The 11,719-nt window shown below is 31.2% G+C and overlaps 2 protein-coding genes across 5 annotated transcripts; both read right to left on the bottom strand.

Annotated features, from left to right (window-relative positions):
- Window positions 1-90: 90 nt before the first annotated feature.
- LOC118065899 (YTH domain-containing family protein 3-like) lies at window positions 91-3,710 on the bottom strand. 3 transcript variants are annotated; one of them, XM_035081473.1, is made up of 5 exons: window positions 3,336-3,710; window positions 3,081-3,205; window positions 2,969-2,996; window positions 979-2,813; window positions 91-887 (listed from the first exon to the last, which is right to left on the bottom strand). In XM_035081473.1, exons 2-5 carry the CDS (start codon window positions 3,114-3,116, stop codon window positions 846-848), a joined length of 1,941 nt encoding a protein of 646 aa, XP_034937364.1. In that variant the 5' UTR covers window positions 3,117-3,205; window positions 3,336-3,710; the 3' UTR covers window positions 91-845. The 3 variants fall into 3 exon arrangements, with proteins under 3 accessions (XP_034937364.1, XP_034937365.1, XP_034937363.1); XM_035081474.1 differs by having other exon boundaries at window positions 3,081-3,190; XM_035081472.1 differs by having other exon boundaries at window positions 3,081-3,233; window positions 3,336-3,709.
- A 706-nt stretch (window positions 3,711-4,416) lies between these two features.
- On the bottom strand, window positions 4,417-9,720 carry Naprt (nicotinate phosphoribosyltransferase). 2 transcript variants are annotated; one of them, XM_035081480.1, is made up of 10 exons: window positions 9,348-9,720; window positions 8,629-8,799; window positions 8,415-8,541; window positions 8,127-8,338; window positions 7,536-7,654; window positions 7,253-7,446; window positions 6,560-6,814; window positions 5,430-5,976; window positions 5,225-5,353; window positions 4,417-5,154 (listed from the first exon to the last, which is right to left on the bottom strand). In XM_035081480.1, exons 1-10 carry the CDS (start codon window positions 9,415-9,417, stop codon window positions 5,077-5,079), a joined length of 1,902 nt encoding a protein of 633 aa, XP_034937371.1. In that variant the 5' UTR covers window positions 9,418-9,720; the 3' UTR covers window positions 4,417-5,076. The 2 variants fall into 2 exon arrangements, with proteins under 2 accessions (XP_034937371.1, XP_034937372.1); XM_035081481.1 differs by lacking the exon at window positions 6,560-6,814.
- Window positions 9,721-11,719: the final 1,999 nt, after the last annotated feature.

Here is an 11,719-nt window from a genome sequence, read left to right as displayed (position 1 = left end):
ACGAGTTAAAAATACAGCCACATTTTTTTTTTGATATTTTACAAAAAATCAACCAAGTGATTATTGTAATCAAGTTTATACTCCAAATGATTGTAATTATTTTTTGAGTTCTTTATTTTTCACGCATTTTCGCATAATTATTTGACGAAATTCTGTACGTTTAAAACATGATTATCATGCGTACAAAAAATGTCCCGCACGATATTTATATATTTATATATTTCTATATATATATAATGTGAGCTTAAAAACAGAAAATAGAAATCCATTGACAGATTATTTTGTTTGTTTTTTTCTTCTTTTTTGTTTAAAGTTAGCACGATCATATTAAGATCGGCCTACACTTGATTAATTAATTAATTACATGATTAAATCATAAAAATTCATTTCCAGTCGCGCGATTCGTCCCAAGAGAGGCCGTAGGCACTGAATTTCACTCTGTCCACTTAACTGGAGACCTATCAGAGTCTCGTATTTTTTTTCTATTTATTTTATTATTTTATTTAATTATTTTTATTTTTATTAACTCATTTTTATTTTTGCAAAGTCACATTTTACGATTAAGAAATAATTTATTTCTTAATCTCGTTCGAAAATCTAACTTCCGCACTAAGATGTTATTTATATCATTTATTGATTGAAATTATATCTCAGAGCTTTGATGTTTTTTCTAACGCGTTTTGTCTTCATGAAGGAGTGTAGCAAGTCCAAAATTATCCAGTGATACAGTTGAGATAAGTAAACGGTCCATCATTGTTACTTTATTTCCATTAATTGCCTTTTCCATTGCTGTCATCTTCTTTCTAATTATTCTTGAGAGCATCCTTGAATCGTAATATTTTTTGCTACTGACGTGATCCTCGACCTCTTCCCCGTCCATCACGATCCTATAATCATATTAAATTTAATCAATATATTATTTGAATAATTGCTCTGAAAACTTTTTCCAATCAATTTGCACTTTTCATTTAGTTTTACCTTACGCTGATGATGATGATGTGGTTGATGATGATGATCCCTCGGCATATCATTTAGATGACCTCTTCCTCCTCGTGGGCCCGATGTTGATGGTGAATGTTGATGTTGAATAGCACCAGCAAGTCCTTTTCGTTGATCTTCTTCAGCTTGTCTCCTTTCATAATGTCCAAAGTCATCAAAAATACTAGTAGTATGACGATACGTGTGTAAAATACGTAAAACGTGGACACCCTTAGCATGCGGCACTTCTTGGGCATCCCTTGAATTTGTCACTGATTTATTTTCATTATTTTCTAGCTTGATATGACGCAACTGAGTATTAGGAACATCTTTAACATAGATCCAGCGAACGCGGAACTGTCCTTTCCACTTATCTTGCGACCACACGGAACTGTTCGATTGATAATCAACGGAAGACACCATCTGCGCCATACCGCAAAAGTGGCCAGATCCATTGACCGAAAAAAACAAATACAACGGTGCACCTTCTTTATTAGCTTCTTTAAATGCTTGATCAAGTCTCTTATTTCCATGCTCTGTGCTGCACCAAATTTCATATTTTATAGATCGATGAATGTCATCCTCAGAGTATGATTTAATAACGAAAAATCGCGCACCAGGTGCTGTCTGATCAAATTCAGTAGGATTGTAATCATTTTTAACCCTTAATTCATCAAGAACTGGATGAGAAGATTGAAGTGGTGCTAATTGTTGTTGTTGTTGTTGATATTGAGAAGGCTGTTGTTGTTGATGATGTTGGGCATGTTGATTATGATGGTTATGTTGTTGTTGGGATTGTTGTTGATGCTGCTGTGGTGGATGCTGTTGTTGATGATGCTGGTTTTGTTGTTGCTGCTGCTGATGCTGTTGCTGTGGTGGATGCTGTGGTTGTGATGAATGGTGTTGTTGTTGTTGCTGCTGCTGTTGTTGTTGTTGTTGTTGTTGTTGTTGATGAGGTTGATGTTGATGATGAGCTTGTGGAGGCACTGGAGGATGTGCCTGTACAGGCGGAGAAGGAGGCTTCCAGCTAGGAGGAGGTGTGGGTCTCTGTCTTTGAATGGCTGGTGGTGGCACCGGAACTGGTGGCTGAATCTGAGGAGGAAGAGGAGCTTTAGGGGGTGCTGGAGTTTTTCCTTCCCAGGTTCCTATATCCATATTGTGCTTTCCAGGTACGATAGGAGGTGGAGGCATACCAGCTTTCTTTTTCATCACCTGAGAAGTTGATGCAGGCGGTACCGGCTTGGCTGGTTGACTTGCTACACTAGCCCAAGTTATTTTACGTTGTTCTTTGGGCTCAGGCTTGCTCTGGGAAGACATTATCTGATCATGTCGAGGCATATCTCCACCAACTGATAATCCTTGAACACCCTGTTCAATCGCTTTCATCTCTCCTGCTCCTCCAGGAGCTTGATAATCGTTTCCTCGGGGCTGAGGATAATAATCCTCATATCTAGCTTTTCTAGGAGTTCCCCAAGCATTAAAATCTCCATTTCCTGCGGGGAAATAATTAAATGCTGGTTGACCGAAGCCTCCAAAACCTCCACCTGCTCCCGTGGAAAACATTTGATCCATTCCATAAGCATCATGACTTATTTGTCCACTATATCCTGATAGAAATGCTACTGGATCTGTGCCGTTTGACCAAGTTCCATCGCCTGCTCCAAATGTTTGATATTGAAAAGAGGTGCTAGCGTAATAAGGATAAGGTTCGCCTGTACCAATTGGATAGTTGGAGTGATGTTGAGTGTTATTTCCTCCGCGCCATGAATCAAAGTTTGAATCGTCCCCTGCATGATCGCTTTGTTGTGCCTGGTGTTCCTTGGGACCATTGTTTGCTACAAAATCATTAGCCTTATAATTTGAAAATCATTTTATTAATTTGACAGTTAGGCTAAATATTTATGTGTAGAGAAAATCAAACTTTTATTCGATAATTATTGTCTCACTCATTAAGTACATTTCATCATTAAATATCATTTTAATTACTTACCCTGATTACTGGCTTGTCCTTTCATCCGCTGCATTCCGTAGCATGTAAAAACAGATTAATCTTTATATGCTCTAATCCTTAGAGACGTCTTCGTCTTGGACGGTGAACTAACCTGATCTGGCACTGCACCTGCCAATCCAGTTGACATAACCTGTCGCCTGGTCCAGCCTCCTCGTCCTCTTGATGACGATGAACCGCCAGGTTTTGTCGTTTCCCCAAAATCTATTCCAAAATAAACTAATAGTCTGTCAAACTACCATCGGACCTTGATATGCGACCAACAAAAAATAGATCAAAACTTGTAAATTGTTTTGTCCAGCAAAGATGCTGGAATATGTTCTTCATTTGCCAAATAAAAGTTACTTACAAGGAGTAACACCAAGATCCCCTCTTCTGTAATCTCTTTTGAGCACACACACGCACGCTTTGTCTCCTTTTTCCTCTTCTTCTCCTTTGACTTTATTCTCTCACTTTAACCCTCCCGGCTTGGGTTGCCTTTTTTCTAATAATCAGTCCACTTGCTCTTGCGAGCTTTAATTAATTCACAAACACGTTTATTGTCTTTGTTGAATTTTCTTAGGTATCACTTGTGACGAAAATATTCTTTCCTTGGTAGATTTACTTCGGATCCCCCTTGAGAGAACCGAGGTATTATAATTGCGTGACGTACACTGACCCCCGATGTATTGTACCACCTATGGTTTAGCACATATGTATGCTGTTGCCAACATCAAACACCAAAATATTTATGCTACAATGGTTCTAATTTCTTTTGATAGAGAACAGCACTAGTATTTTCTTACCACATTGAGATAAGAATTCAAACTGATTGTTCTTCTCTGTCTTCATAACTTTCTAATCTCAATAAATTTTCAAAATAACATTTAACTACATCCAAATTTTCTAAATCTTTCGTTTAATTTTTTCAACGGCATTTATTAAAAATATTATAATATATGAATCATTTTTATCACTAAAATCAACAATATAGATGTCACTAAAAGTTTATTACTTGGTGCATATTATTTAAAAATTTTTTATAAACCTATTGCAGTATTATCCATGTTTAATAACTATTAAATATTAAATAATTTTATGAGAGTTTTGGTATAATAATGTAAATATTAAGCTCAGCATTAACAACACTGTTGATTGACATATTGACAATTTAATTGAAGCACCACAGTAAAACAAAATTTATTTTGTGTAACAAAAAGGCAATAAAAAGGGTAACAAATAGTTTCTCTGTGACAAAATATTACACCGACTGGTAATTATCTAATAACAGTAGTATCAATTATTAATAGCATTATTATTCTAACAATGATCATACTTGTAATTTATTCTTATTCAAATTAAACATTAACATAATATTTGTGACAATTGAAGTAATTGTTCTTCAAACTTAATTGACTTGGTCAAGTTTTTATATTTTCCAAATTAAATTATCTAATCATTGTTGCGTGTTTAACAGTTTCTAATGTACATTAATACTTCAGATCAACTAAAAACTTTTAAATCGTATGAATCATAATTCTATTATTAGTGTTTATTTTTATAAATAAAAAATGATTTTTCTTGCCTCCATCGTATTTTTTTCAACGTTTGTACCTTTGTTATTCTTTACACATAATAAATACGCATATTTAGACGTCGAAAAATATTTTTTCTTACTATTTCTTTATTTAATATTTTTTATCAATTCTTTTGTTTATCTAAACGTTAAATTATTTCTTACTTTTAAGCAAATCTTTATTAAACTTTAAACCCTATCCTCTATTCATAAACATATCTACATTATTTATTTGTGAGACAAAATAGTTGTTGTTCAAGTTAAAAAACTTGTGTTTAAATATGTCATTTATGTATTATATTTTTTTTTATAAATCGTTTGACGATTTCATCTACCATTTTGTACTTTTCTGTCAAACATAGACTTATAGATTTCTTTTCAATCTTATTATGATTTACTTTGTGATTATTATTATTGCTCATTCTTCTTTTCATGTTGAAGAAAAAAATAAATTATTTTCAATTGATGTACAGACTACCATCTGTATTATAAGAATCAATTCTAATCGTTTAAAAATATTTAAAAAGATGTTTTTTCATGAAAGCTCACCAATCGGAGCATTTTGAACCCATAAATCATGAATAAAAGTATACAAATCATCACTCACAGCCACCTAAAAAATATAAACTCATTGAAAATTTAAAGACAAAATTTTTTATTTTTTATTATATATTTTTTTTTACCTTGTACGGAGTTGGATTAAGACTCCTCTTATGGTCCGTTCTAAGTGTTTTTAAAGAATCTTTAACTCGATTCCTTGTATCTTGAAGTGTTAGAATTGGCTCCATGACTTTTCCATCTTTCCAATATAACTGAAAATTAATTTGAAAAATAAAAAAACTTGTTCTATTGTAATTCTATTAAAAATTAATCAATAAAATAACTTACTTTTAAAAGTGTTTCAACTTGTGTTGGAATAACGTAAGCTCGTTTAGATTCTTGGAATGGATGCCGACAAAGAACTCGTTTACCAACTTCAGGTGCTGGTTCATTAGACCGTTGTAACAAATCAATGAGGGCATGACCATCAGCTCCATATAATCTGTACGCATTTTTTTTACCCGGGATAGTAATTTTGTCAACTTCCTGACTCAATTTTATTCTCGGCTGATTGTTTATTTCTACCATTTTATAAACGCAGCCAAGAGCTGGTTGTTTCTGACATGTCACCAAATGTGTTCCGACTCCAAAACAATCAATTTGATGATTCTGCTCATTCAAGCTCATTATTGTCTCTTCATTGATATCATTAGATGCTACTATTGTCATTTTTGCGAACCAGGGAATATTAAATCTCTCTGCCAGTCTCTGAAAAGTTTCTCGAGCTGCTTGACTCAAGTAGGCAAGATCTCCACTGTCTATTCTGATTCCTATTGCACGATAACCCAGATCTGACAGTGCTAATGCTACTGCACAGAAATTTAACAGTCCACTTCTGTAATAAAAAAAAATTCCGAATTACCTATTTGAATACATATATTTGACAAACAAATTTTAATGATTAATAATATGATTTATGAAATTTTATGGTATTTGATTATGCTGTTCTCAAAAAAATGTATTGTTAATTTTATTTTTGAGAATCAAGTCTAGATCTGATTCATGAAATTACACTGTAAGGTTCAATTGTTAATCTTGTATTCAAGAATTTTTAAGACTGCGAGATTCGTTAGAATTAGTCCATCAGTATTTTATAAAATTTCATGAAATTAAATAGAAAGTTCTTTATAATAATTCTTGGAATGTGTCATATACCATAATATTGACTTGTTTATTTTATTAAGATGTAGGGCTGAATTGGGAAAAATACGATAAGGTAATGTTTTCAATAAGTTTAAATAGCAATGAATGAATATCATGGTCGACGAATTACTTTAATCTCGATTGAAATTGACATAAAAAAAAATTGTGAATATAATAAACTAAGTGATTAATGTGGATGCGTGATTAAAGAGGCATCGCATCAAGCATACGAAAACGAAACAGGGAAATAAAAGAGACACAACACGAAATCATACCTCACACATAGTTCCCCCAATTCGCCAGGTATTAAATAGTCATTGTTGTGAGATGGTGTTCTCGAAAGGCTTTTGATAGGCCACTCTTGTTGGTTTATGGCACGATAGCCATTCTTGTGTTCAGTTTTTATTGACTCAATAACGGATGATTTCTCCGAAAGATCAGAAGAATTCACCGCTCGTTCATTTATTGTATCATTGTGATTACTATTAGCGTTGTTTAAACGTGCCTGCCTCTCGTACGACGATTTTATGCTACAAATTAATTTACACTAACGTTAGATTGAAGAAAATAAAAATAAAACTGTGCTGCTTGTGATCAACCATTGTTTCCTCTTCAAAATAAAAGAGTTTACTTCCTTATTTTTTCGCCTTTCTTTTCTCTGCTATCGTTTTCTGTTTCAATGCTATTTTGACAAATTTTCATCTAATAAAGAATGTTTTTCTTTGAAAATAAATGAAAATTTTTAAACTAAATCGCCAATTAATAAAATAATATGTCTCAGTTACTTTACAGTTTTACAAAAATTTTTTAGAACCACTAAAATCAAACATGCACTAAAAATAGTGATTTAATCTTTTTTCTATTCTTCTAGTGATTTGTAAAAGTGTCAAGTGTCAAATAAAGAATGTTTATAATTGAGAAAGTAAAGAAGCTTGGTCAAAATAATGTTCTTTACTAAATAAAATTACCTCTTGACGTCGTAAGTATCCACCAAAGCCATGAATCCATCAGGAAAAGCGATTGCATAGCCAATAAGTGCTGCTAATTCACTGTCTGAAGCTTCCATTACTAAAGCACCGAGATCTGAGGCAATTGCATCTCGATATTGCGATGAAAGACTTAATAGGTCGAACTCTTCTCCCGTTTCTTTGTGAGCCAAAGTCTTCAAAAGTAATTAATACAAATGGTAGCTTTGCTTTCCCTTCTATTTCCAATTAATTATTATATAAATAAGTAGGTATGTAAACTTACTTTTAGTTTTAACTCATCAATTCCTGCAAAGGAATTAATATAAGCATGAGCATGGGTTCCTCGAACTGGAATGTCAAATAGTTTTCCTGCTAAAACATTGCTGGTTCCATCGAATCCACCTAAGAAGTTTCAAATAATATATCTTAAAATGAAGAATTGAAAAAAAAATTACTGGGTATATGCTGAGAGTGATACGAAACTCTACAAAAGTAATTAACTAAATCGTGAGTGATAAAAGTTTCCAAGGTTTTCTTTCTTTCTGCGGACTATTCTAGTAATAAACAGATGCTATTGAATCGATTTAACAGCAATTAACACGAATAGTTTTGTAAATTTTTGGCAAAAGTTCCAGGACAGCGTGTAGCACGCTGACTGGCACGAATTATTGACTTAACCATGACTTTATGAATCAAATATTCGTTGTCATGGAGAATTGAATCAGAGTCCAGTTTTCAGATTCTAATGTTATCTAGATCAAATCTAGATCCATGAATATAGAGCATTGATTCATTGGAGAAATCCAACCCTTTCAATTCCGCGTCACCCTCACCTTTTTTCACTTCATTTGGATCTTGATTACTTGATACTGACCTATGTAGCTGTATTTCGATGCGCTAAGGCCACCATCAGGTCCTTGAGCCCTCCTTAAACCGAATTCCAGTAGTGCAACATTTGTTCCAGCTACCATACGATATCGAGCAGCATTAGTTGCCATTAAACTTGCGTAATTCACTAATGTTAGGAGAGTGGTTTCTAGAAGCTGTACCATAATCAAAGGACCTTCAACTCGTATCAGTGGCACTCTAAAATTCGATAATAATTAATCGATTAGCAAACACAGGAGATCATTGAAAAGAGATACTTAAAAATGAATTTTACCTGGGAAATACAACAGACCCTTCTTCGATAGCATAAATTGTAACATTCTTTGGTGTTAATCCTTTCAAATACTCAAAAAATTCCGGTTCAATTGAACCAGGCATTGTAGTTTTCAAATACTCGATATCTAAACAAAAAGATTAAATATAAATATTTATATTGATGATAATTAGAATGATTTAGCTGACAAAAAATATTATAGAATCAGCCTTACCACTTTCAGAGTACTGAAATTTTTCCATAAATTTTAAGCATTCTCCAAGTCCAGCAAAAATAGTGAATTCTCCTTTGAATGGATTTTTTCTAAAGAAAAGGTCAAATATTGCGTAATCATTCATCTTTCCACATTTCCAGTAGGCATAAGCCATCGTAATCTGATATAAATCTGTAAACAATTAAAAAAAAATGGTTAGTGAAGAAGAAAATCGATAGACATTTCTTTTTTTAGCGGCGTCATTTATATCATTCATAGCTTCATATTATTATTTACAATAAAGATTGTTTTGAATAGTAATTTTCACGAAAATTTTTGTAAATAGTTTCTTATCAACTTATACAAAAATTCATTCATTTATCGACTTATATTATGATAAGAATATCATACTCTTTTTAGATCTGCCAAGTATGAGCAATCATTTATATTTAAATGCTGTATAAAAAATGATCTTAAGACCTGCGTAATTGATAATAATTAATGATGTAATACAAGTTATCAATGATTGAAGTTAAATGATCCATTTTTTTCTGCATTTTTGAAAATTTAAATTAATCGTCATAATGTCAATTAGAATCCTTGATATTAACAAAAAACCATTCATCTTTTAAGTATTTAAAGACTATAATCTTCTGATTCATCAAAGAGGCAATTGAAGTATTTATTTAAAGGTTAACCCTAACTAATGCTTTGAAAAGTAATAAAAATGATTTAAATACCGGTAAGTAATGGTTGAACAACGCCATTTTGTTGTGTACTTCTTGATAAACGTTCACCGTCATTTAACATTTTTAATGAGTTGACCAATTTCCGTGAAACAACAAAATATTTCGGATATTTTCCTCCTCTCTCACTCTTTTTTTCTGTCTCTTTTCTATCAACTGAACACACTTCAGGAGCAATAGGAACCGTTGACCATGATGACACTAGATGGCAGCCAAGTGGACCAAAAAAACGCGTAATTAAATTGGTGCTATAAGTAAACAATTTTAAATTTTCAATTCAAAGTGTCGAAGGTTAAATTTTCCATTAATTCGTGAAATAAAATTTTGTGCGGGATCTTTTAGCCTTCACTGTTACAGCTCACGAAGAAACTAAGCCTGCACAGCATGTTGTTCATGCTGTTATATGACGATGAATGTGTTTCCCTCTCTCTTCTTCTTTTGCTTATTCCTAACTTCTTCATACAACACAAGAATTTATTGGTACGTATTACAGCTGCGATGAAATGAAACTACCATAAAATCAATAAGAACATTTGAAGGACACTCAAAATAATTCGCGCGAATCCAAAGAGCAATTTTTCAAAGGTGAAAACAGGTAATGTATTAAATTATAATGCTTATTTATTAATCTCATTGTTTTCATACCATCATGAATTCTTCCCACTGCTCTATTGACACTTGCACTGAAAAAAGAATTTTTCTATTATAGTAAAAATTTGTTTTAGTGTAGATTATTTACAAGTTTTGATAAAAAAAATCATTTTAATATTTGCAATCAATTATTAATTTTCAAAGCTTTCTGTGATGTTAACACGTCAATAATTCATCTTCATTAGATTGTAGAGAAAAAATGAATATTTCTATTATCACTTACAGATACAGTGACAATTGTAAAATATTTATTTTTAAAAATTTTTCATGTCTATTTCCAATTATTTAGATGGACACAATCGCGAAGAAATGTTCAACTTAAGAAATAAATCACAATTATTTTTTACCAAACATAACTGACTTCTAGTGCAAGCAGTATTTGTAATGAAGTGTTAAGAAGTTGAGCAAAAATTTTAAGCCTTCCTAATTAATTCATTTATTTGTGACGTTCACTATAAGTCGATACAATTGATTGCAGTATTTACGTAATTCTAAAATTGACAAAATTACTATATCATTTTATTAAAACTAATATCTTTAATTATTATTTTTCGATTAGACAACAAAAAATGTCATAAATCATTTAGCTATCAATGCCATATTCAGTCAATTTTAACTTTAGGAATTGATTCTCTCACTGAATTTTACTTTTTTCAAAGTTATATGAATAGATAAATTCCAACTAAACCTTGTTAAAACTATCTTAAAACTAGATCAAATTATAATATCGATACAATATTATTCCATATAATAAATAGCAGAAAAAATAAAGATAATTAATTAAAAATGCATTTTGAAAAATTGACAGTTTTCATTAAGATTATGCAATAAGTATTCAAGATAACATAAACGATAAATAATCGCAATATAAACTAAAAAATATCAAGTAATAACAATCATAGTATCAGTAAAATAGAAATAAAATTATATAAATTTCAATAACTCAAAAAAGTAGAAATATATATAAATGATCAAATACTGTGGTAGATAAATAATTAATTGAAAATAAAAGATATTAAAAATGCTCTTGACCATGAAATAAATTTTTCATGAATTCATTTTAATAATGACATTTAAATGTAGTAGCTTTGAAAGATAAAAAAAATCGCTTCATTACATTTTATCATGTAATTGTTAAATTTGATGATATTAAATAATACAAACCATCAAGCAGATTAGAATTTATCTTGTTTAATTACGCAGAGATAAAGGAAGATAAACAGAATAGTTGGATATATATCATTTTGTAAAGATTGATTTATTACATTATGAAGAGTTCGATGTTACTTATTCATACATAAATTGCTGCATTCATAAAAATAAAGATACCATCTTGGTAATAAAAAATTGTATCTCTAGTACTCATAATCATGGAAATCATTAATATTATGTTGTATAATTTAATAGGTTTAATCACTGCATTCCGAGACCTAATTTAATTCTACTCAGACTTTTATTTTTAATAAAAAATTATTTCTACTAAATAATTATTCTCTTCATTGATTATTTTATTTATTAATGTAATAAACTCATAAATACTGTTGTCGATAGTGCTATTGACTAAAAGAACGTCAAAAACAATTGACTTTCATTTTTTATAGCATTTTAAATAATTAATGTAATATTAATTAACATTAATTTCTACTTTGACACTTAATGTGTTAAGTTTACAGTCTTTTTCAACATCGTTTACATGCCATTATTTGTTTATTATC

Source organism: Chelonus insularis, unplaced genomic scaffold, assembly GCF_013357705.1.
Source record: "Chelonus insularis isolate UGA/USDA-ARS -01 unplaced genomic scaffold, ASM1335770v1 contig_324_pilon, whole genome shotgun sequence".
NCBI lineage: Eukaryota > Metazoa > Arthropoda > Insecta > Hymenoptera > Braconidae > Chelonus > Chelonus insularis.
The sequence above is the reverse complement of the archived record's forward strand: the minus strand, read 5'-3'. Positions and strand labels throughout refer to the sequence as shown.

Bases quoted from the DNA above. Each gene is read 5' to 3' on its own strand.
- LOC118065899 (XM_035081473.1), bottom strand. From the start codon at position 3,116: ATGTCAACTGGATTGGCAGGTGCAGTGCCAGATCAG. The intron at 2,997-3,080 runs GTTAGTTCACCG...TACGGAATGCAG, and splicing joins CAGGTGCAGTGCCAGATCAG to CGGATGAAAGGACAAGCCAG. The intron at 888-978 runs GTAAAACTAAAT...ATATGATTATAG, and splicing joins ATCATCATCATCAGCGTAAG to GATCGTGATGGACGGGGAAG.
- Naprt (XM_035081480.1), bottom strand. From the start codon at position 9,417: ATGTTAAATGACGGTGAACGTTTATCAAGAAGTACACAACAAAATGGC. The intron at 8,800-9,347 runs GTATTTAAATCA...AATTGTTTACAG, and splicing joins TGTTCAACCATTACTTACCG to ATTTATATCAGATTACGATG. The intron at 6,815-7,252 runs GTAATTTTATTT...ATTAATTTGTAG, and splicing joins GATACTTACGACGTCAAGAG to CATAAAATCGTCGTACGAGA.